This window comes from Salvelinus namaycush, chromosome 7, assembly GCF_016432855.1.
Source record: "Salvelinus namaycush isolate Seneca chromosome 7, SaNama_1.0, whole genome shotgun sequence".
Classification (NCBI taxonomy): Eukaryota; Metazoa; Chordata; class Actinopteri; order Salmoniformes; family Salmonidae; genus Salvelinus; species Salvelinus namaycush.
This window is the reverse complement of record NC_052313.1, coordinates 42,361,926-42,386,572: the sequence shown is the minus strand read 5'-3', so window position 1 is coordinate 42,386,572 and position 24,647 is coordinate 42,361,926. Positions and strand designations below refer to the sequence as shown.

The 24,647-nt window shown below is 47.9% G+C and overlaps 1 protein-coding gene across 2 annotated transcripts in view; it reads right to left on the bottom strand.

The window, feature by feature from the left end:
* LOC120051250 (aryl hydrocarbon receptor-like) overlaps positions 1 to 24,647 on the bottom strand; it is an 85,261-nt gene that overhangs the window by 8,568 nt on the left and 52,046 nt on the right. The window contains exons 1-4 of one of the 2 annotated variants that reach the window (XM_038998011.1): positions 6,160 to 9,248; positions 5,051 to 5,196; positions 2,232 to 2,321; positions 314 to 437 (exon numbers count right to left, since the gene is read on the bottom strand). In XM_038998011.1, coding sequence (XP_038853939.1) covers positions 314 to 437; positions 2,232 to 2,321; positions 5,051 to 5,191 — 355 coding nt within the window. In that variant the 5' untranslated portion in view covers positions 5,192 to 5,196; positions 6,160 to 9,248. Of the gene's footprint in view, positions 1 to 313; positions 438 to 2,231; positions 2,322 to 5,050; positions 5,197 to 6,159; positions 9,249 to 24,647 lie in introns of those variants that run through there. The other variant, XM_038998010.1, reaches the window with a different exon arrangement.

The window sequence follows — 24,647 nt, the reverse complement described above, 5'->3', positions numbered from 1 at the left end:
TATCCTGTATATTCAGCTAACTATACAAAACGTTTTTTCAATTAATATCAAATCTTTCCACAAAGGTTGGCTTAGTCCACGTGTCAAAGTCATTCCACGGAGGGCCGAGTGTCCGCCCTTGTACGTTATTGCTGAATTAAGGTCACTAATTAGTAAGGAACTCCCTTCACCTGGTTGTCTAGGTCTTAATTGAAAGGAAAAAACCAAAACCCGCTGACACTCGGCCCTCCGTGTAATGAGTTCGACACCCCTGGCTTAGGCAGTCGAAAACCAGGGTGTGAGTACTAACATAGCAGACTAGTGTATTACTCACTCTCTGTTGTCCCTGGCTCTGTATCAAACTGGTTGGGGTTAAGGGCGAAGTGGAGCTGACGTCTGAACAAGGCCCTGTCGTCCGTGTGGATCAACTCAAACACACTCTGGTGGACCACATCTGACTGTGGGAGACAGGACAAAGAGGGAGACAAGAGTGTAAAAAACGATATACAACAACTACAGTACAGACTCGAGAGGAATATATGAAGTGCATGAGATTCAGTCATTTCCAAATGTCTCCTGGGAATACGAACTAACAGGTGCTGCCCTCTAGTGGTTTGGAAGCCCTGATACTCCACTGTCTGCTTCTTTCAATGTTTTGTGGGAAGGGGAAAGGAGTGGGATGGGTTGTACATCTCTCGTTAAAGAGCAAAGCTCACCAGGTGCAGAGGCACAAACAACCCCCATATTCCAAGAGGACTCTCTGTGGGTGTGTGTGCGTACGTGTGTGTTGTTTGGAGCATGAGTCATCAACGTATTAAAAAACATATTCATTAGAGCCTCTCTCGCAGTGTAACGTCTGTCTTTAGGCTAGTGACCTGGCCATGCACCGTGTGTGTGTGTGTGTGTGTGTGTGTGTGTACTGTAAGCAGGGGTGAACGTAGATTTAATTTCTTCCCAGTACGGGACGTCCTATGTGTGCACACGCTTATGGGCCTAATCATAGAATTTTACCGGGATGCCGTACCGGACCGCCTGCACAGAGGGCAAGCAGTGCTTCTGGGCCCAATGTGCCAAGCGGCAGTCACGCTACACTTTATTGTTCCCAGCACACATGACTCATGTGTTTTCCCATTCCCTTCGATCCATTAATGGCTCCTCCATGAAAAAAACGCCGAGAACGTAGGTCTGACGGAGAGAGAGCTGTGTGATTAGATGCTCGTTCTCTTTTCCCTTTTCTCCCTTAGGCTTCCTAAAAACGTGTACTTGGCCTCAGTCAAGGTCTCTCTCTGGGAATGATGTGTGTGTGTGTACGGAACGAGAGTTTGGAGTTTGTTTGTCGATGAACTTCTGACTTATAAACACATCCATTTAAACGTGGTCTGTATAAATGTCTGTGATGGGAAGGAGAGCCAAGGCCATATGAATCTCAACTCCATGCACTTCTGCTTCCGATTATAGCCTTGCTACTTCAGTTATGACTGATATGCTATGGGGATGATCTAAGTTGAGGCGTCACATTAGAATGTCCAACAAGGTCAGCTGGCCAGCAAATTATTCAACTGTGACAATATTGACATTTCTCTTTAGTGTATATATATGATGGAGTAATTAGCTAGGTAGTTGATATGGGCAGCTATGAGGTGAAATGTATGATACCATTAGCTAGCTAGGTGATACGGCTACTATGAGGTGACATGTATGATACCATTAGCTAGCTAGGTGATACGGCTACTATGAGGTGACATGTATGATACCATTAGCTAGCTAGGTGATACGGCTACTATGAGGTGACATGTATGATACCATTAGCTAGCTAGGTGATACGGCTACTATAAGCTGACATGTATGATACCATTAGCTAGCTAGGTGATATTGGATGCTATGAGGTGACATGTATGATACCATTAGCTAGCTAGGTGATACGGCTGCAATAAGCTGACATGTATGATACCATTAGCTAGCTAGGTGACACGGCTACTATAAGCTGACATGTATGATACCATTAGCTAGCTAGGTGATATTGGATGCTATGAGGTGACATGTATGATACCATTAGCTAGCTAGGTGATACGGCTACTATAAGCTGACATGTTGGATACCATCAGCTAGCTAGGTGATGCGGCTGCTATGAGGTGACTTGAAATGTACCTACATAGGGTCTTGAATAACCCATACATAACACATTTATAAGCAGTATATGCATAATGTGGGTCTGTGTGTCAGTCAGTGTGGATCAAAAGGCCCTATTTTACCTGGTGGAAGCCTAGGTAGTCCTGAACAGTAGGAGAGGAGTAGAACACGTATCCCTCCGCCGTGACCACCAGCACAAAACCGTTCAGGGCCTAGAGACACAGAGAGGCACAGTCAGACAAAAATAAACACTATGAACTTACTATTTATGAACTTAATAGTATTATATTATTATGAAGTTAACATATGTTCATACTTCACACGTCAAACAAGACACACTTCGTTATTTGACATGAAGATGGGCAAATAAACTTAAACTGAAAGAAAGAAGAATGAATAGCCATGGTGTGTGTGTGTCTATGTGTTTGTTCAGGTTTGGGTAAACATCCCATGTAATTAGCCATTCCTTTGTTCAGGTGTTAAATGTGACAATACAACGGAGCAGGGGGGAATATAGCTTCTTGTCACGCACAGGATCCTGGACCTTGTAAACAATAGACCACCAGAGCGTGTGTGTGTGAGAGAGAGAGAGAGACAGACAGACAGACAGACAGACAGACAGACAGACAGACAGACAGACAGACAGACAGACAGACAGACAGACAGACAGACAGACAGACAGACAGACAGACAGACAGACAGACAGACAGACAGAGACAGACAGACAGACAGAGTTTGCGAGAGGTCCTGCATTTTGGTATCACACTAAAGGGCCTATCTGGATTTACTGGAAGCTGCTGCAAATTTTCAGCATTTAAAACACAGACATTAGCTAACAGGTTTAGGAATACAGGCCAAAGTATTGGAAAAAGTACCCAATTGTCATAGTTGAGTAAACGTAAAAGATACCTTAATAGAAAATGACTCAAGTAAAAGTGAACTACTTGAGTAAAAGTCTAAAAGTATTTGGTTTTAAATATACTTAAGTATCAAAAGTACATGTAATTGCAAAAATATACTTAAGTATCTAAAGTACAAGTAATTTTAAATTGCTTATATTAAGCAAACCAGACATCATTGAGTCTCTCCGGGGCTCCCGAGTGGCGCAGTGGTCTAAGGTACTGCATTTCAGTGCAAGAGGTGTCACTGCAGTCCCTGGTTCAAATCCAGGCTTTATCACACCCAGCTGTGATTGGGAGTCCAATAGGGTGGCGCACAATTTCCCCCCCAGTGTGGTCTTGGTTTGGCCGGTGTAGGCTGTCGTTGTAAATAAGAGTTTTTTGTTAACTGACTTGCCTAGTTAAATTAAGGTTAAATGTAAAAACATTTTTACAAATGAAGCATTTGTGTTACAAACGAAGCATTTGTGTTTAGGGAGTTCTCCAGATCAGAGGCAGTAGGGATGACCAGGGATGTTCTCTTGATAAGTGCGTGAATTGGACCATTTTCCTATTCTGCTAAGCATTAAAAATGTAATGACTACTTTTGGGTGTCAGGGAAAATGTATGAAGTAAAAAGTACTATATTTTCTTTAGGGATGTAGTGAAGTAAAAGTAAAAGTTGTCAAAAATATAAATAGTAAAGTAAAGTACAGATACCCCAAAAAACAACTTAAGTAGTGCTTTAAAGTATTTTTACTTAAGTACTTTACACCACCGTGTGTGTGTTTGAGGGTAATAGTGAGTGATTCTAACCCACCTACTTATTTCCAGAAAAAGACTTCAGGACAACAAGACGATAACGTGGTTTGTAACATCTTCACGATATATGCTCCCAGATTGCACTGAACAAGTTTTCTGCATGGTGAATCAACCACATTGTGAAACACAGTGAAAAAACTATCCCCATGAATCTTTGTCTGGTGTTTAGACCTACAAAATAAAAAATAAAAAATACAACACACAATTGTGTCTCATAAGAGCAGTGTTTGTTCTCTGTGTGGATTTACTGTAGTCACCAGGACAGCGACTGGGGAAGACAGTTAAGACTAAACTACAAACTGCCCAGCACTACCAAACTATCAAGGCAGAGAATCAGTCATAAATCAGTCTAGCACCATCCTCCATTAGACCAGTCCCTACTGGAGAGAATAGTGCTGTGTGTGTGGTCCGCGTTGAGACCTCCCTTGAGATGGCGATGGTTATCTTTAGCAATAAAGCTAATGCTAATGAGAACTAGCATAGCCCTCACTGAGAAATGGGACAGCACGCTAACACTCCTAGCATTAGCCCCCAATGAGAAATGGGACAGTGCTGTCAGAGGCATTGCCCCACGGGTAATGAAATGAGAGAGTCAAACTCAGGATTTAGTCAGGAGGGCAGGGACTCTGGGTGTTTACTCCAGGAAGATGTGTGCTTTAGACAAGTGGTTGGATCCGCTTCCTCTTTTTCCCTCCTTTGTTGGCATTGAACATACATGCACGAGAGGTTATTATTTTATGGAGGAATATCGAAATATCAAAGAGTTTATAATCGGGCATCCTCGTTCAAGACTGTATACAGGGCTTCTATATCTATGGTATACAGTATGCGTGATATATAGGCTGATAACGTGAGACAGTAATCCCTAACTCTCGTGAGGTGGAGGAGTTTCGGTCATGTCAAGACGTAAAACAAATAGCTTTTCGTATAACTGGAGGGGGAAGGAGTGAGGTTGGTTTCTTTACATGTAGATGGGCATGAGAGCCGTCATATAGTGTGTGTGAGCTGGGGGACAGGTCGGTGCTTGCCCCTCACGTCAGCTAAGCTTCCTCAGGTAAACCCCAGAGGGACAGAGAGAGAGAGAGGCCTAGGGCTGGAGGGAGGGAGAGACAGACAGACAGACAGACAGACAGACAGACAGACAGACAGACAGACAGACAGACAGACAGACAGACAGACAGACAGACAGACAGACAGACAGACAGACAGACAGACAGACAGACAGTACACACACTGTATACCTGGAGCAGGAGGTTTCCCTCGGAAAGCGTGACCGCATCCCCAGAGGTTGTGGTGGGTGTGCTCTTCGCTAGAGTGATCTGTCCATTCCCTCCGAACACCACCGCTCTCTCCACCCCCCACCCTGGACCGCCTTTCTTCATGGTCGCTGCAAAACAGAACAGAGAGACAAACATAACTTCACACCGGCACGCAATCCTGAAAGGCAATACGCGCCGGACAGTGGGAGAAAGCAGCATGGAACTGACTTCTCAAATACTTTGTTGACATGCTCTCTGCTAACGTCTGTAACTCTTTTTCTTCAAATTTTTCCAAACCAATGAGGATAGTAATACAAGCCCAGACACACATGCATACGCACACATCCACACACAACAACAACAGCAGGGGTTGGAGAGAGGGAAGGAGAGCTGCCTCCTACAGCTGCCTCCTAAGGCAGCTTTCCCTCCCTCTCTCCAACCCCTGCTGTTGTTGTTGTGTGTGGTTGTGTGCGTATATGTGTGTGTGTGTTTGTATGTATGTGTGTGTGTGTGTGTGTGTGTGTGTGTGTGTGTGTGTGTGTGTGTGTGTGTGTGTGTGTGTGTGTGTGGGCTTGTATTACTATCCTTGTCGATACCGGAAATCTTCAAAAGTCACCACAAGGAGGTTAAAGGATAGTAAAAGACAGTCCCCACAAGAACAAAGGCTATTTTAAGCTTAGTTTAAGGGTTTGGTTTAGGGTTAGAATTAGGTAAAGGGTTAGAATTAGGGTTAGGGGTTAAAGGTGGAGTTAAGGTTAGGGTTAGGTTTAGGAAAAAAATGATTTTGAATGTAAATACATTTTGGGTCCCCACAAGGATAGTAAAACATATGGTGTGTGTGTGTCTGTGTGTGTGCACGTGTATGTGCTTTCTTGCATGTGTCTGTGTGTCAGCCAGGATTGGCTTTGGGCTCATTTGGGACTTAACTTTGACTTCAGACTTAATAGATAGGATTATAAGACCTCCCTCCCAATTTGTCTAACTCCATTTTCTCCTTCCCTTGTTCATTTGTTTTCATCCCCAGGAGAAGCCCTGACAGCGAGCAAGGCTCATAGGGGACTAAGTAAGGGCGTGTACGTCATATGTTTCACCTGGAGACTTGAGACACACTCCAGATGTCCAAAGGCCTCGAATCTATGTTTGTGTCCCCTAAAAGCAGAGCAGCAGACATAGCCAATTGTTTTCAGAATTGTCGGTTGACCTGCGACTATTTCTGTCCATTAGTCTAATATCTCAAAGGTGGTCTTCTTAAAATAGGTCAGAATCGAAAGAGAGAGAGATAGGGAAAGAAAGAGAAAAGGGGAGAGAATGCGAGACGAGAGAGAGAGAGAGAGAGAGAGAGAGAGAGAGAGAGAGAGAGAGAGGAAGAGAGAGGCTGACAGACAAAGACAGAGTGACAGAGAAGGAGACAAACAAATGGAGGAGACGGACAGTGACAAATAGCTGTACATGCTGGAGTCGGACACACTGGTGACTGACTCCACCAGACTGCAGTCCAGACTGAACCGTAGAGCTCTCGTCTTTCCCGTCTCTCCCCTTCCCCTTTCCCGTCTGTAGCTCCAGACCAGAACAAGAGCCTCCTTGTTCCCACTCGCAGCCTCCCCTCGACCCTCATACCCGGCTGGACACAACACACCCACTGTGCTCAGCCACTTCTGATGAGGGCTGAAAGAGCCGGGGGCTTTCTCTTCCTTCACCACAGATCCCAAATCAATAAAGCATGTTGCTCAGCCTGAACTACAGCTTGGTCTGGGCCTGGCTGGGTTGGTTTGACCTGGCTGGGCTGGGCCTGGCTGGGCTGGCTGGGGGCTGCTTCACCAACACAAATTCTTTCAATCACAGACATAAGTGACTCTCAAAGTACCTTGCTATAAGTCTATAAGTTTCCCAATTGGAATGGGAGTGTGTGGCTGCTTTGTACATTGGATAGCCCAGAGCAAGCTAGAGAGAGTGGCTGCTGTACATTGGCTAGCCCAGAGCAAGCTAGAGAGAGTGACTGCTGTACATTGGCTAGCCCACAGCTAGCTAGACAGAGTGGCTGCTGTGCATTGGCTAGCCCAGAGCTAGCTAGAGAGAGTGGCTGCTGTGCATTGGCTAGCCCAGAGCTAGCTAGAGAGAGTGGCTGCTGTACATTGGCTAGCCCAGAGCAAGCTAGAGAGAGTGGCTGCTGTACATTGGCTAGCCCAGAGCTAGCTAGACAGAGTGGCTGCTGTGCATTGGCTAGCCCAGAGCTAGCTAGAGAGAGTGGCTGCTGTACATTGGCTAGCCCAGAGCAAGCTAGAGAGAGTGGCTGCTGTACATTGGCTAGCCCAGAGCTAGCTAGACAGAGTGGCTGCTGTACATTGGCTAGCCCAGAGCAAGCTAGAGAGAGTGGCTGCTGTACATTGGCTAGCCCAGAGCTAGCTAGACAGAGTGGCTGCTGTACATTGGCTAGCCCAGAGCTAGCTTGGGAGAGTGGCTGCTGTACATTGGCTAGCCCAGAGCTAGCTTGGGAGATTGGCTGCTGTAGGCTACATTAGGCTTGCCTGACAACTCACACTGAATTCTTACGGTGCTCTGTCGTTCACTACATACTTTCATCGTCTGTGGTGACGAGGGGAACGAGGGGTGTTGTACACGAGACAAAGTCAACAGTGATTGGATCGTCTCAAACCAATCAGAGTATCGAAGCCAATGCTTTACCCACGTGTGTTCTGCCTCTGGCCCAACCTATCAGTTTCTGGACCAATCACACAGCCCCGAATGTGTTCGCATTCGATGAAGGGTCGGGGAGGTACTCAGATCCAGACCCATTGCGGAGAAGAAACTAATGTCTGTGGGCGTGAAAGGAGTCTGGGTAGCCAGGCAAACATTAGGCTATAGCACAGAGCTAACCCTGGCTCTGAGGTACGGCCTAAGAGCATTTGGTTGACTGCTATAGTCTACAATGGAGTTAGCTAGAGCGTGTGGTTGCTGTACAGGCTAGCCTGGAGCAAGCTCTGCCCCTGAGGTACGGTCGGCTGCAAGCTGGGTGGGGCGCCCAGTCACTTCCTGTGTGTGTTGTGAGCTACAGGCTGCAGCCAATGCTATTTCTGGACCCTCAGCCGTTATCAAGCCCTCTGTATCACAAGAAGAAGAATTTTGAAAAAAGAAAGGGAGAGAAATCGAGAGAGAGAGCGAGCGAGAGAGTGAGAGAGCGAGAGAGAGAGAACAAAAACAACAGTGTTTCTTTCCAGCAACAAAACCCCAAAATACCTTTCCCACAGGACACAGATGTTGGGAGATAATTTTGGGGGAAATGCAAAGTCAAATGCAAACCATTTAAAAGGACGATGGACTATCAATAAGGCCCAGTAAATTGCAGAGTACTTAACCACATAGCATACACCAGGGTTAGGATGGAGAGGGAGCGAACGAGAGAGAGAAAGAGAGAAAAATAAAGAGAGAGAGAGAGAGAGGGGCGGGAGGAAGAGAGAGAGAGCACCGTTTCAGGGTTTGGCAGACATGTACAGTATGTGGCTATGCGGTATGGTTACTTTCCCATGTTTGTTCCAGTAATGACTAAGGGAGGAAGAGAAGACAGTGTTTCTATTTGGGCTGACAATGAGGGCTCATGACTTGGTCATGACTGTGGCCCTACAGCTCAGCTGGTAGAGCGTGACGCTTGCAATGCCAGAATAGTGGGTTTGATACTTGGGAGCACTGTACGTAAAATGTATGCAAGCATGACGAAATCACTTTCGGTAAAAATGCCTGCTAAGTAGCATATATATGATGTGTAGCTGGCATGTGGACCAGGGAGACTGCTGTTTAATTCAGTGAACCAACTAGAGAGAATATGGGCCAGGGTTCATATTCACAGAGTCTCAGCATCAGAGTGCTGATATAGGATAAATGTTTCCTCTTAGATCATAATGAATATGATTATATATAAAGCACTGAGATGCTTTATGAATACGGCCCAGAACTCCAATATAGCAGTTGCCTGTCCCACGTAAAGGGAGCCAGCACTGGCAGGACTAGATGTGTTGTGGTGCTGTTATCCTGCTGCTGTTACTGGAGCACAGAGACCAAACCAAACCCTTGGAACAGTTCACTGGGTTTAACCAGTCAAACGAGCTTCGACTTCCCTATCAGAAAATCTGTGGCCTGGCCTCTAGGTCTGTGGGGTTAACCTCGACACTGACGCGAAGCTCTGACTACACAGCAAAGGAATGACTGGCAGGGCTGTCTCAGCCCGGTCCGCCCGCCCGCCCGCCCGCCCGCCCGCCCGCCCGCCCGCCCGCCCGCACGCCCGCCCGCACGCACGCACGCACGCACGCACGCACGCACGCACGCACGCACGCACGCACGCACGCACGCACGCACGCACGCACGCACGCACGCACGCACGCGCGCGCACGCACACACACACACACACACACACACACACACACACACACACACACACACACACACACACACACACACACACACACACACACACACACACACACACACACACACACACACACACACACACACACACACACACACACAAAGGCCTCCGCAGAGGGGAGGCCAAACGAGGAAAACAGACCAGGCCGCAAAATTGCCACTTGGCCGGTCAGATAGCAGCAACAGCAACACCACATTCCTCTATTCTCTCCTGACTGACTGGCTGACTGTAACCCCGAGAGCTGGAAATGGACGGGAGTCACGAAGTTTTAAAAATGAGAATGGTCTGAAGTGGTTTGGTCAGTGTAGGACCGTACAGCGGGAACTCTGCCCCGGCCCGCGGAACTCAATCCATCAGGACTGAATTACCATTCAAATGATATTCCTACTGCTGCCAGTGTATATTATGGAGAGTAGCCTATGATCAGAGGCTTTGGAGTCATCTAGCTCCAGTTCTTCTTTCCTAATGATCGCCTGTCACCGACCATCGTACGCCTCCTATGCACTTTGATATGGCATTTCGTTTGATGACGCGCTCGTCATCATTTCTCGTCATTTACTTCAAAACAAAATATTCCATTGATATTTTATTTTGAATGTTTCCAATACTAGGGAAATGCCAACATATCCCTTCAAAACCACAAAGTTGGCACTCTCACATTCAAGCCATCGCTACTCAACCTAGTGACGAAGAGAGAGTAGAGAGTGTAAGACAGAGTCGCACACACACACACACACACACACACACACACACACACACACACACACACACACACACACACACACACACACACACACACACACACACACACACACACACACATACCAACCCCCGCCGCCACCTCAACACCCCAGGGCAGGCAGCCGGTCCGCCGACCACAGCTGTCCACACTGGGCAGAGGGCAGCAGTCTAGCCTCATCATTATTTTAGTATTAGAAGGTCAACCCACCAGTCAGTCTCCTGTAGGACCAAACAGAACCATAAAAGGTCTCTAATTTCAAGGGGAATACAATCTACCCACCCACCGCTATAACCAGATCTACTCAGAGAGAGAGAGTCAGGGAGTCAGAGAGCCAGGGAGCCAGGGAGAGAGAGTCAGGGAGTCAGGGAGCCAGGGAGTCTGGGAGCCAGGGAGTCAGGGAGCCAGAGAGTCAGGGAGCCAGAGAGTCAGGGAGTCAGGGAGCCAGAGAGTCAGGGAGCCAGGGTCAGGGAGCCAGAGAGTCAGGGAGTCAGAGAGTCAGAGAGTCAGGGAGTCAGGGAGCCAGGGAGTCAGAGAGCCAGGGAGCCAGGGAGTCAGGGAGCCAGGGAGTCAGAGAGCCAGGGAGCCAGGGAGTCAGGGAGTCAGGGAGCCAGAGAGTCAGGGAGCCAGGGATGGTCTGGGCACCTAATGGATGAGCATGGTCTATATATATATATATATATATATATATCATCCCAGGGTGACAGTAATGGGATATGTAGTCTACCCCATCAACAAGTAGCCTACCAAGGTCAAAAGTAGTACATTATATATAAGGAATTGGGTGCTATTTGGGACACAGACAAACTGTCTCAGTGTAATGTCATCAGGCGGTGGAAGGACGATTCTGTATGCCTTGTTGATGACGTGCTTAGGCGACAGTAGTTTGTATGTATGTGTGTGTGTTTGTGTGTGCGTGCGTGCGTATGTGTGTGAATGACGAGGTTTGAGCTACCTGCCGAAAGGTTAAAGGGTAAAATGCTGTGTGTGTGTGTGAATGATATAATAAGCTTGCAGATGTTCAAACCGGTATACAGAAGTGTCTCTGAAAGCACGCACATCTAATCACTACAGAGCAGGGCCTCTCTTGGACTGCTACAGTACAGATACAATAATGACACCCAAGATAAACGGCTTCCTGTCACACCGAAGAGGGAATGTTCAACCCACAAAAAGTCTACCTGCACAAATAGATATATACATCCCAATACAAGCCACCTACAGTGCAGTTCAGCTGTGTTGTACTATACCTCTCTACCTCCATCCCTCTTTCACCCCCTCTCTACCTCCCTCTTTACCACGCCTCCAGCTCACTCTTTCACTTCCTCCCCTCTTTTACCTCCCTCCCTCCCTCTCTCCCTCGCTCCCTCCAACTCTGGTGTATAGTATAGGAACACACACCGACTGCCGTGTGACTAGCTCATCCCCCTTTGAATGGCTGATGTTTCCCAGACAGAGCCAGGGAGCCATGACTCATACTCTTTACACTGGAGGAGAGAGCGAGGGAGGAGAGAGCGAGGGAGGGGGGGGGGGGGGGGGGGGGGGAGGAGAGAAAGCAGGAGGAGAGAGAGGGGGTAATAGAGGGAGAAGAGAGACTCGGAGGAGATAAAAAGAGAGACGGGGTAAGAGAGGGAGAGGAGTTACAGTTTAAGACAGAGAGAGGGACATACATTGAAAGGGAGAGAGAGAGAGAAAGAGAGGGAAGCCCATCCTCCCCTATCTGTTCTTGCTCTTGTATGGCCGTCTAGTTAATGACCATCGCGTGCAGAGCGAGACTGCAACCTTGACAGCACCTGAACCCTATTAGCTAACAAACTGGACCACTTCCCAGTATTTTCTTTGCTCTCTTTTTTTGTGTGTAAATGGTGTTTGGCACTAATGACTCCCTCCCACTTGCTGCCCTAAACCTAAGTATAAAGAAATTCATACACTTCATAGGTAAACAAATGTGTGATAGTGGCCGTAGCACTCACTGTGGGTGGACTACAATACCAAGACCAGTCAGAGGTAACGAGAGACCCACACAGATGGTCCGTATCCTGTTGTTCGACTCTCGACTCAAACGGGGAGAGAAATCGACAACACAACAACGTAATTGTTTTGTATGTCATTTTCGTAGCAGTTTAAGTGAAGTACTGTACACAACATGAGACGGAGGATTGTGTACGTGTGCATGTATGTGTGTGTGCGGTGTGTGAGGTTTTTCCCCGACGGTACGCTTAAAGCCCAGGGAGAGAGAGGAGAGCTCCAGTGTGTGGGATGTATAAACATGTACTTCTAAATAACCACTTGTTCGTTTCTCAACTGGAGTTTTTTTCTGAGCCGTGCCAAAAAGTTGTAACTTCTCTCACGGCGCGCTATGTTTAACATGATTTACATTTACATTTACATTTAAGTCATTTAGCAGACGCTCTTATCCAGAGCGACTTACAAATTGGTGCATTCACCTTATGATATCCAGTGGAACAACCACTTTACAATAGTGCATCTAACTCTTTTAAGGGGGAGGGGGGGTTAGAAGGATTACTTTATCCTATCCTAGGTATTCCTTAAAGAGGTGGGGTTTCAGGTGTCTCCGGAAGGTGGTGATTGACTCCGCTGACCTGGCGTCGTGAGGGAGTTTGTTCCACCATTGGGGTGCCAGAGCAGCGAACAGTTTTGACCTTGCTGAGCGGGAACTGTACTTCCTCAGAGGTAGGGAGGCGAGCAGGCCAGAGGTGGATGAACGCAGTGCCCTTGTTTGGGTGTAGGGCCTGATCAGAGCCTGAAGGTACGGAGGTGCCGTTCCCCTCACAGCTCCGTAGGCAAGCACCATGGTCTTGTAGCGGATGCGAGCTTCACCTGGAAGCCAGTGGAGAGAGCGGAGGAGCGGGGTGACGTGAGAGAACTTGGGAAGGTTGAACACCAGACGGGCTGCGGCGTTCTGGATGAGTTGTAGGGGTTTAATAGCACAGGCAGGGAGCCCAGCCAACAGCGAGTTGCAGTAATCCAGACGGGAGATGACAAGTGCCTGGATTAGGACCTGCGCCGCTTCCTGTGTGAGGCAGGGTCGTACTCTGCGAATGTTGTAGAGCATGAACCTACAGGAACGGGTCACCGCCTTGATGTGAGTGTAGAACGACAGGGTGTTGTTCAGGATCACGCCAAGGTTCTTAGCACTCTGGGAGGAGGACACAATGGAGTTGTCAACCGTGATGGCGAGATCATGGAACGGGCAGTCCTTCCCCGGGAGGAAGAGCAGCTCCGTCTTGCCGAGGTTCAGCTTGAGGTGGTGATCCGTCGTCCACACTGATATGTCTGCCAGACATGCAGAGATGCGATTCGCCACCTGGTTATCAGAGGGGGGAAAGGAGAAGATTAATTGTGTGTCGTCTGCATAGCAATGATAGGAGAGACCATGTGAGGATATGACAGAGCCAAGTGACTTGGTGTATAGCGAGAATAGGAGAGGGCCTAGAACAGAGCCCTGGGGGACACCAGTGGTGAGAGCACGTGGTGCGGAGACAGATTCTCGCCACGCCACCTGGTAGGAGCGACCTGTCAGGTAGGACGCAATCCAAGCGTGGGCCGCGCCGGAGATGCCCAGCTCGGAGAGGGTGGAGAGGAGGATCTGATGGTTCACAGTATCAAAGGCAGCCGATAGGTCTAGAAGGATGAGAGCAGAGGAGAGAGAGTTAGCTTTAGCAGTGCGGAGCGCCTCCGTGACACAGAGAAGAGCAGTCTCAGTTGAATGACTAGTCTTGAAACCTGACTGATTTGGATCAAGAAGGTCATTCTGAGAGAGATAGCAGGAGAGCTGGCCAAGGACGGCACGTTCAAGAGTTTTGGAGAGAAAAGAAAGAAGGGATACTGGTCTGTAGTTGTTGACATCGGAGGGATCGAGTGTAGGTTTTTTCAGAAGGGGTGCAACTCTCGCTCTCTTGAAGACGGAAGGGACGTAGCCAGCGGTCAAGGATGAGTTGATGAGCGAGGTGAGGTAAGGGAGAAGGTCTCCGGAAATGGTCTGGAGAAGAGAGGAGGGGATAGGGTCAAGCGGGCAGGTTGTTGGGCGGCCGGCCGTCACAAGACGCGAGATTTCATCTGGAGAGAGAGGGGAGAAAGAGGTCAAAGCACAGGGTAGGGCAGTGTGAGCAGAACCAGCGGTGTCGTTTGACTTAGCAAACGAGGATCGGATGTCGTCGACCTTTTTTTCAAAATGGTTGACGAAGTCATCTGCAGAGAGGGAGGAGGGGGGAGGAGGGGGAGGAGGATTCAGGAGGGAGGAGAAGGAGGCAAAGAGCTTCCTAGGGTTAGAGGCAGATGCTTGGAATTTAGAGTGGTAGAAAGTGGCTTTAGCAGCAGAGACAGAAGAGGAGAATGTAGAGAGGAGGGAGTGAAAGGATGCCAGGTCCGCAGGGAGGCGAGTTTTCCTCCATTTCCGCTCGGCTGCCCGGAGCCCTGTTCTGTGAGCTCGCAGTGAGTCGTCGAGCCACGGAGCAGGAGGGGAGGACCGAGCCGGCCTGGAGGATAGGGGACATAGAGAGTCAAAGGATGCAGAAAGGGAGGAGAGGAGGGTTGAGGAGGCAGAATCAGGAGATAGGTTGGAGAAGGTTTGAGCAGAGGGAAGAGATGATAGGATGGAAGAGGAGAGAGTAGCGGGGGAGAGAGAGCGAAGGTTGGGACGGCGCGATACCATCCGAGTAGGGGCAGTGTGGGAAGTGTTGGATGAGAGCGAGAGGGAAAAGGATACAAGGTAGTGGTCGGAGACTTGGAGGGGAGTTGCAGTGAGATTAGTGGAAGAACAGCATCTAGTAAAGATGAGGTCAAGCGTATTGCCTGCCTTGTGAGTAGGGGGGGAAGGTGAGAGGGTGAGGTCAAAAGAGGAGAGGAGTGGAAAGAAGGAGGCAGAGAGGAATGAGTCAAAGGTAGACGTGGGGAGGTTAAAGTCACCCAGAACTGTGAGAGGTGAGCCATCCTCAGGAAAGGAACTTATCAGGGCGTCAAGCTCATCGATGAACTCTCCAAGGGAACCTGGAGGGCGATAAATTATAAGGATGTTAAGCTTGAAAGGGCTGGTAACTGTGACAGCATGGAATTCAAAGGAGGCGATAGACAGATGGGTCAGGGGAGAAAGAGAGAATGTCCACTTGGGAGAGATGAGGATCCCAGTGCCACCACCCCGCTGACCAGAAGCTCTCGGGGTGTGCGAGAACACGTGGGCAGACGAGGAGAGAGCAGTAGGAGTAGCAGTGTTATCAGTGGTAATCCATGTTTCCGTCAGTGCCAAGAAGTCGAGGGACTAGAGGGACGCATAGGCTGAGATGAACTCTGCCTTGTTGGCCGCAGATCGGCAGTTCCAGAGGCTGCCGGAGACCTGGAACTCCACGTGGGTCGTGCGCGCTGGGACCACCAGGTTAGAGTAGCGGCGGCCACGCGGTGTGAAGCGTTTGTATGGTCTGTGCAGAGAGGAGAGAAGAGGGATAGACAGACACATAGTTGACAGGCTACAGAAGAGGCTACGCTAATGCAAAGGAGATTAGAATGACAAGTGGACTACACGTCTCGAATGTTCAGAAAGTTAAGCTTACGTTGCAAAAAAAAATAAAATCTTATTGACTAAAATGATATAGTACTGCTGGCTGGTGAAGTAGGCTGGCTAGCAGTGGCTGCGTTGTTGACTTTGTTTGAAAGTGTAGCTGGCTAGGTAACCTCTAACTGGCTAGGTAACCTCGACAATTTCTCTAAATTTCTCTAAACTACACAATTATCTTGGATACAAGGACAGCAAAGACAACTATGTAGCTAGCTAACACTACGCTAATCAAGTCGTTCCGTTGTAATGTAAGTTTCTACAGTGCTGCTATTCGGTAGAAGTTGGCTAGCTAGCAGTGTTAGCTAGCAGTGTTGACTAGGTAGGAGAACGGCAGCGCGGCGGACGAAAATAGCTGGCTAGCTAACCGATAATTACTCAAAACTACACAATTATCTTAGATACAAAGATAGCAAAGACAACTATGTAGCTAGCTAACACTACACTACACTAATCAAGTCGTTCCGTTGTAATGTAATCGTTTCTACAGTGCTGCTATTCGGTGGCTAGCTGGCTAGCTAGCAGTGTTGACTACGTTACGTTACGTTAGGACGAAAATAGCTGGCTAGCGAACCTCAATAACTACACAATTATCTTTGATACAAAGACGGCTATGTAGCTATTTACAGCAAAACATAACGCTAAAGATAGATTTGATGCACTCTGCAATTTCACATACATCATCAGCCACCTTTTCTTCCCACCTTTTTCTCTGTCTGTGAGGCTGAGCTATGTTAGAGATTGTTGTTAACACGTGAAATAAAGTCTAGGCTACGGCCGATTGATTTCCTCGGTGTCTAAGCTAAGCACACATTGGTTTGTAGACTCTGCAGTTCCTGAGCAACTTTCTTTCTGGTGATAAATCAGTAATTGCAAAAGTCATTTTCAACAGTTCACACTAGCAAAAAAAAAAAAAAAACTCCAAAACAGTGCCAATGTGTTACTGAGTTTGAAAGAATGTTAGAATGATATACAGTAAGACAAGTACACTGTACTAGTGTACTGTATACTAGTTAGTGTAGTACTCTGTACTACAGGAATTCTTTAGTAGGCTTTGTGTTGTGGGCGTGTTGGGGCATGCTCAGTGGACCTCCTCTGTAATACTTGGGTGCCTCCCCCAGTCTACGCACTTGGAACTTCTCTCCGCTTCTCTCTGCCTCCACGTCCTGACTCTGCCCTCTGTGGCCAACCCGGAGCTGTTTTCCATTTGCGCAGTACTTCAGATTTAGGGAGAAAGAAGGAAACAGTGAGCGAAGGAAACACACGAGGAGAACAAAGAGGAAGGGAAGAGGGGGAAGGAGGGAAGAAAGAAAGAGGGAATGGCTGTGGGGAAGTAGTAGCACCGTGGGAACTCAACTGGACTGGTTCAGATTCTGATGCTGGAAAAGCAGCCGACTCTGTTTCATCCATCCCACACTGCACTGTAGCACTACCTATGACTTTAATTAGAACCAGCTGGACTGGGGAAAGCAGCTAGCAAACCCCCAGTCAGTTCCCTAATAAAACAACAGACCCCATTCCTATCTCTCCCCCCCATCTCTCTCTGCATCTCCCTTTTCTGGCCTTTAAAGTAAAGAGGTAAAGCGATGGGGCCTCCTCAGCCGCTAGGGGTTCCCCTAGGCTCTATGCTAAGTCCTCTAGAGATACGACTACAACTTCTCCTGGCATCAGACGCTGTACATACAGTAGAGGAAAATAAACCATTTAAGCCCCCTTGCACCCCTTACAGTCCCCCACCCTCTCCCCTCTCTCTCTCTCTCTCTCTCTCTCCGTATCTACAAACCCTCTGACCCTCCCTTATCCTTCCCCTGTCTCTCCCTGTCTTCTCCCCCACACCCATTCACTGGGGTTTTTGAAGACTTTGAAACCTAAGAGCTGAATTGAACCATTGTTTTCCCTGCCTGCCTTGTCATCTGGCCGGCTAGCACAAGGGCAGGTCATAACTTGCAGAGCTCTGGAGGAGCTCAGTGCTCTATCTATCTGTAGATCGACACTCTCTCTTCAGCAGTGGCACATACAGACCCCCTTGGTTCCCTTGTACAGTACAATACAGTATACAGGCCCAGTTCACACAAATCTTTTGAAGAGTGACTTGGAATTATTTAATCAATTCCCCATTAGCATACTTGTTCTTCCGAAATATTTCTTAACATGTTGTTCCTACAGCAAGATATTCTGACAAGGTATCTACGCATTTGTTTACGTCTTGACGAAGGTCCTACAGTTGCCCCCAGGTAAGCACAAAGGCTACTTAGCTTCCTCTGACTCCATGCGGTCAACGAGCATAGGACCATCTCAACTTTACGTCTCTCAATATTAACTGTTCTTATACCCAATGAGCTATTTGCAGAATAAGACGGGCACTCTAGACGCCACCCCAAGTTACCCTTCGTGGGGTTTCCATTATACAATTTGGTGAAAATATGTGCAGGACAGCTAATAAGCGACATTACTGTCGCACCCTCTGGCCCTCATTCATGTGCACTCATTGTACTGTATAGGTGTCCTGTGGCATACTTTGTTACGGAACACATAAACAGGAGTAGGCTGTAGCTGTCCGATGGTGGACTATAGGTGTGCTACGTATACATAGCGTTTTCATTTTTATTTCACCTTTATTTTGACAGGGAGTCATGCTGAGAACGACGTCTCTTTTACAGATGAGTCCTGTATACACAGCAATCGTAGAAAACAAACATATTCTTCAGTAAAAAAAAAAAATCCATAATCGGCCCTAGAGGCACCGATTCATTCAGTTTCGGAGCGCCTTGGAGATCATTCCACAAGTAAGGTGCTAAAAAAACTAAAAGCAGATTGATCTAACTCAGTGGAGTTAGTTGATCTAACTCAATGGAGTTAGTTGATCTAACTCAGTGGAGTTAGTTGATCTAACTCAGTGGAGGTAGTTTGATCTAACTCAGTGGAGGTAGATTGATCTAACTCAGTGGAGTTAGTTGATCTAACTCAGTGGAGTTAGTTGATCTAACTCAGTGGAGTTAGTTGATCTAACTCAGTGGAGGTAGTTTGATCTAACTCAGTGGAGTTAGTTGATCTAACTCAGTGGAGTTAGTTGATCTAACTCAGTGGAGGTAGTTTGATCTAACTCAGTGGAGTTAGTTGATCTAACTCAGTGGAGGTAGTTTGATCTAACTCAGTGGAGTTAGTTGATCTAACTCAGTGGAGGTAGTTTGATCTAACTCAGTGGAGGTAGTTGAGCTAACCCAGTGGAGATGGAAGGGATCTCTAGAGTTAGCCCTCCCTGAGACCGGGTCTGGTATTTTTTTATTTTTTTATTTTTTTATTTCACCTTTATTTAACCAGGTAGGCTAGTTGAGAACAAGTTCTCATTTGCAACTGCGACCTGGCCAAGATAAAGCATAGCAGTGTGAACAGACAACAACACAGAGTTACACATGGAGTAAACAATAAACAAGTCAATAACATGGTAGAAAAAAAGAGAATCTATATACAATCTATATACAATGTGTGCAAAAGGCATGAGGTAGGCAATAAATCGAGTAATTACAATTTAGCAGAGATACTGGTGTGCAAAAGAGCAGAAAAGTAAATAAATAAAAGCAGTATGGGGGGTGAGGTAGGTAAATTGGGTGGGTAGTTTACAGATGGACTATGTACAGCTGCAGCGATCGGTTAGCTGCTCGGATAGCAGATTTTTAAAGTTGTTGAGGGAGATAAAAGTCTCCAACTTCAGAGATTTTTGCAATTCGTTCCAGTCGCAGGCAGCAGAGAACTGGAAGGAAAGGCGTCCAAATGAGGTTTTGGCTTTAGGGATGATCAGTGAGATACACCTGCTGGAGCGCGTGCTACGGGTGGGTGTAGCCATCGTGACCAGTGAACTGAGATAAGGCGGCACTTTACCTAGCATAGCCTTGTAGATGACCTGGAGCCAGTGGGTCTGACGACGAACATGTAGCGAGGGCCAGCCGACTAGGGCATACAGGTCGCAGTGGTGGGTCGTATAAGGTGCTTTAGTAACAAAACGGATGGCACTGTGATAAACTGCATCCAGTTTGCTGAGTAGAGTATTGGAAGCTATTTTGTAGATGACATCGCCGAAGTCGAGGATCGGTAGGATAGTCAGTTTTACTAGGGTAAGTTTGGCGGCGTGAGTGAAGGAGGCTTTGTTGCGGAATAGAAAGCCGATTCTAGATTTGATTTTGGATTGGAGATGTTTGATATGAGTCTGGAAGGAGAGTTTGCAGTCTAGCCAGACACCTAGGTACTTATAGATGTCCACATATTCTAGGTCGGAACCGTCCAGGGTGGTGATGCTAGTCGGGCGTGCGGGTGCAGGCAGCGAACGGTTGAAAAGCATGCATTTGGTTTTGCTAGCGTTTAAGAGCAGTTGGAGGCCACGGAAGGAGTGTTGTATGGCATTGAAGCTCGTTTGGAGGTTAGATAGCACAGTGTCCAAGGAAGGGCCGGAAGTATACAGAATGGTGTCGTCTGGATAGAGGTGGATCAGGGAATCGCCCGCAGCAAGAGCAACATCATTGATATATACAGAGAAAAGAGTCGGCCCGAGAATTGAACCCTGTGGTACCCCCATAGAGACTGCCAGAGGACCGGACAACATGCCCTCCGATTTGACACACTGAACTCTGTCTGCAAAGTAGTTGGTGAACCAGGCAAGGCAGTCATTAGAAAAACCGAGGCTACTGAGTCTGCCGATAAGAATATGGTGATTGACAGAGTCGAAAGCCTTGGCCAGGTCGATGAAGACGGCTGCACAGTAATGTCTTTTATCGATGGCGGTTATGACATCGTTTAGTACCTTGAGCGTGGCTGAGGTGCACCCGTGACCGGCTCGGAAACCGGATTGCACAGCGGAGAAGGTACGGTGGGATTCGAGATGGTCAGTGATCTGTTTGTTGACTTGGCTTTCGAAGACCTTAGATAGGCAGGGCAGGATGGATATAGGTCTGTAACAGTTTGGGTCCAGGGTGTCTCCCCCTTTGAAGAGGGGGATGACCGCGGCAGCTTTCCAATCCTTGGGGATCTCAGATGATACGAAGGAGAGGTTGAACAGGCTGGTAATAGGGGGTGCGACAATGGCGGCGGACAGTTTCAGAAATAGGGGGTCCAGATTGTCAAGCCCAGCTGATTTGTATGGGTCCAGGTTTTCCAGCTCTTTCAGAACATCTGCTATCTGGATATGGGTAAAGGAGAAGCTGGGGAGGCTTGGGCGAGTAGCAGCGGGGGGGGCGGGGCTGTTGGCCAAGGTTGGAGTCGCCAGGAGGAAGGCATGGCCAGCCATTGAGAAATGTTTGTTGAAGTTTTCGATTATCATGGACTTATCAGTGGTGACCGTGTTACCTAGCCTCAGTGAAGTGGGCAGCTGGGAGGAGGTGCTCTTGTTTTCCATGGACTTTACAGTATCCCAGAACTTTTTGGAGTTAGAGCTACAGGATGCAAATTTCTGCTTGAAAAAGCTGGCCTTTGCTTTCCTGACTGACTGCGTGTATTGGTTCCTGACTTCCCTGAACAGTTGCATATCGCGGGGGCTCTTCGATGCTATTGCAGTTCGCCACAGGATGTTTTTGTGCTGGTCGAGGGCAGTCAGGTCTGGAGTGAACCAAGGGCTATATCTGTTCTTGGTTCTGCATTTTTTGAACGGAGCGTGCTTGTCTAATATGGTGAGGAAGTAACTTTTAAAGAATGACCAGGCATCCTCAACTGACGGGATGAGGTCAATATCCTTCCAGGGTACCCGGGCCAGGTCGATTAGAAAGGCCTGCTCGCAGAAGTGTTTTAGGGAGCGTTTGACAGTGATGAGGGGTGGTCGTTTGGCCGCGGACCCGTGGCGGATACAGGCAATGAGGCAGTGATCGCTGAGATCTTGATTGAAGACAGCAGAGGTGTATTTGGAGGGCAAGTTGGTTAGGATAATGTCTATTAGGGTGCCCATGTTTACGGATTTAGGGTTGTACCTGGTGGGTTCCTTGATGATTTGTGTGAGATTGAAGGCATCAAGCTTAGATTGTAGGACTGCCGGGGTGTTAAGCATATCCCAGTTTAGGTCACCTAACAGAACAAACTCTGAAGCTAGATGGGGAGCGATCAATTCACAGATGGTGTCCAGGGCACAGCTGGGAGCTGAGGGGGGTCGGTAGCAGGCGGCAACAGTGAGAGACTTATTTCTGGAGAGATTAATTTTTAAAATTAGAAGTTCGAACTGTTTGGGCATAGACCTGGAAAGTATGACAGACTTTGCAGGCTATCTCTGCAGTAGATTGCAACTCCTCCCCCTTTGGCAGTTCTATCTTGACGGAAAGTGTTATAGTTGGGTATGGAAATCTCAGAATTTTTGGTGGCCTTCCTAAGCCAGGATTCGGACACGGCAAGGACATCAGGGTTGGCAGAGTGTGCTAAAGCGGTGAGTAAGGCAAACTTAGGGAGGAGGCTTCTGATGTTGACATGCATGAGGCCAAGGCTTTTTCGATCACAGAAGTCAACAAATGAGGGTGACTGGGGACATGCAGGGCCTGGGTTTACCTCCACATCACCCGAGGAACAGAGGAGTAGTAGGATGAGGGTGCGGCTAAAGGCTATCAAAACTGGTCGCCTAGAGCGTTGGGGACAGGGAATAAAAGGAGCAGATTTATGGGCGTGGTAGAATAGATTCTGGGCATAATGTGCAGACCAGGGTATGGTGGGGCACGGGTACAGCGGAGGCAAGCCCAGGCACTGGGTGATGATAAGAGAGGTTGTATCTCTGGACATGCTGGTCTCAATGGGTGAGGTCACCGCATGTGTGGGGGGTGGGACAAAGGAGGTATCAGAGATACGGAGAGTGGAACTACGGGGTCCATTGTAAACCAAAACAATGATAACTAGCCTGAACAACAGTATGCAAGGCATATTGATATTTGAGGGAGACATACAATAAGGCATAAAGTGATTGCAGGTCTTGATTGGGAGAGCTAGCTAAAACAACAGGTGAGATAACAGCAGCTAGTCTGCTAACACAGCAACAGCAGGTAAAAATGGCGACGGCTAGGCAGAGAGGGTCGGATTAACTACACACAGATCCTGAGTTAAAGCACAGAGCCGACAGATAAAACACAAATAAACGGAATGGAGTACCATGAATTAATGGACAGTCAAGCAGGCATCAGCTATGTAGCCAAGTGATCATAGTGTCCAGGGGGCAGCCGTAGATGGAGCAGTGAGGCCTCCACTAAGCTAGCCCGCGGCGTTTAAAGTTAGTAGCCCGGGGGGTGGTTTGCTCAGACGGAGGGGGTCTGCTCAGACGGAGGCCGGTTGAGGGCACAGCGGATGGGGTAATCGTCTGCAGACCAGACGTGGTCGTGTCGACAGAGAATCCAAGCCGGATGGCGAAAGAGAGGTTGTGAATTGTAGAATAGTGTTTGCTAACTGGTGCTAGCTTCGTGATTCAGACAGCTAGTCATGGGTAGCAAGCTAGCAGAAGATGGAGGTCTGTTTTTAGCCACGCCGTGCATTTCCGTCGGTAGATTAGTGGGGTTCCGTGTGGTAGAGGGGACCAATCCAATTGTCAAAATAGTTATAGTGGCCTAAGAAGATTGTTCGATAGACCTGTTCAGATAGCAGCCGATATGCTCAGGACAGCTAACGATTAGCGGGCCGCAGTTAGCATATGGGCGTTCAGGTTACGTCGCGATGGAGGGGCCAGTTGAATAACTCCCTCGGGCAGATAACGTCGGTATCCCAGTCGTGAAGGCCCGGTGGGGCTCCGCATCGGCAGTAAAACGGGTCCGGATAGGTGATTGTAGCCCGGGAGTGGCTGATGGAACTCTTCAGCTGGCTAGCTCCGGGATAATTGGTGTTTGCTCCGGAATTGATGTTAGCCAATAGTCACTCGGATAGCAGCTAGTTAGCTGCAAGATCCCGGTGTAAATGTCCAGAGCTTGCGGTAAAAATCCGGGGATATGGAGAGAAAATAGGTCTGGTATGCTCTGGTCTGAGTCGCGTTGTACAAAACTGGCAATAGTTTTCCGAGCTAAAGGATAGCTGATGAGCGCTAGCTGTGGTTAGCTGAACTACTCACGTTAGCTTGTGAGCTGGCTAACTTCTGGCTAGCTTCTGTTGTAGATTTCGGATACGAGGTGAATAATACCTTTGAGGAAAAAAACAGATCCGCACCACATTTGGTGAGGTGGGTTGCCGGAGAGTGTTTTGAAGTTGAGTTTTTAAGAAGAAAAAATATATATATAAAAAGAAATGCGAAGAAAAATATATAAAATATATAAAATATATATACACGGGACAGGACGAGGACAAAGGACATCTGACTGCTACGCCATCTTGGATATAATTTGTGCGTCTGTGTGGTGTAGCATAACGGTCTGACATGGCAGCAAATGCCTAGGCCACATCGGCGTTAATCCCAAATGGCACCCTACTCCCTAGGTAGTGCACCACTTTTGACCAGGGCCCGCATGCCTATGAAGGGAATAGGGTGCTATTTGGGACAGAGCTATGGTTTGTCATGGAGCAGGTGGGACAGAGAATTTACTCCAGAATAAAGCCCTCAAATGCAACTGTGGACCTTGAAGACCCACCTTGGGTGACATAAACACCACCCTCTATAGAACAGGGACAGGGGCAACTTTCCTGGAAGTCACAGCAGGCACGTTCCCAAAAGGTCACACTAAGGTGTTACAGCACATTGCTATTCAAGGTTCCACAGCAGAATATGAACCTACTGTACATTATACAACATGGGAATTATTCATTCCCCATAGGCTATACCAGGGGTATTCAGATCCTATCCTGCTTGCTTTTTGTTCTACCTGATAATTAACTGCACCCACCTGAGGTCCCAGGTCTAAATCATTCCCTCACTAGAGGG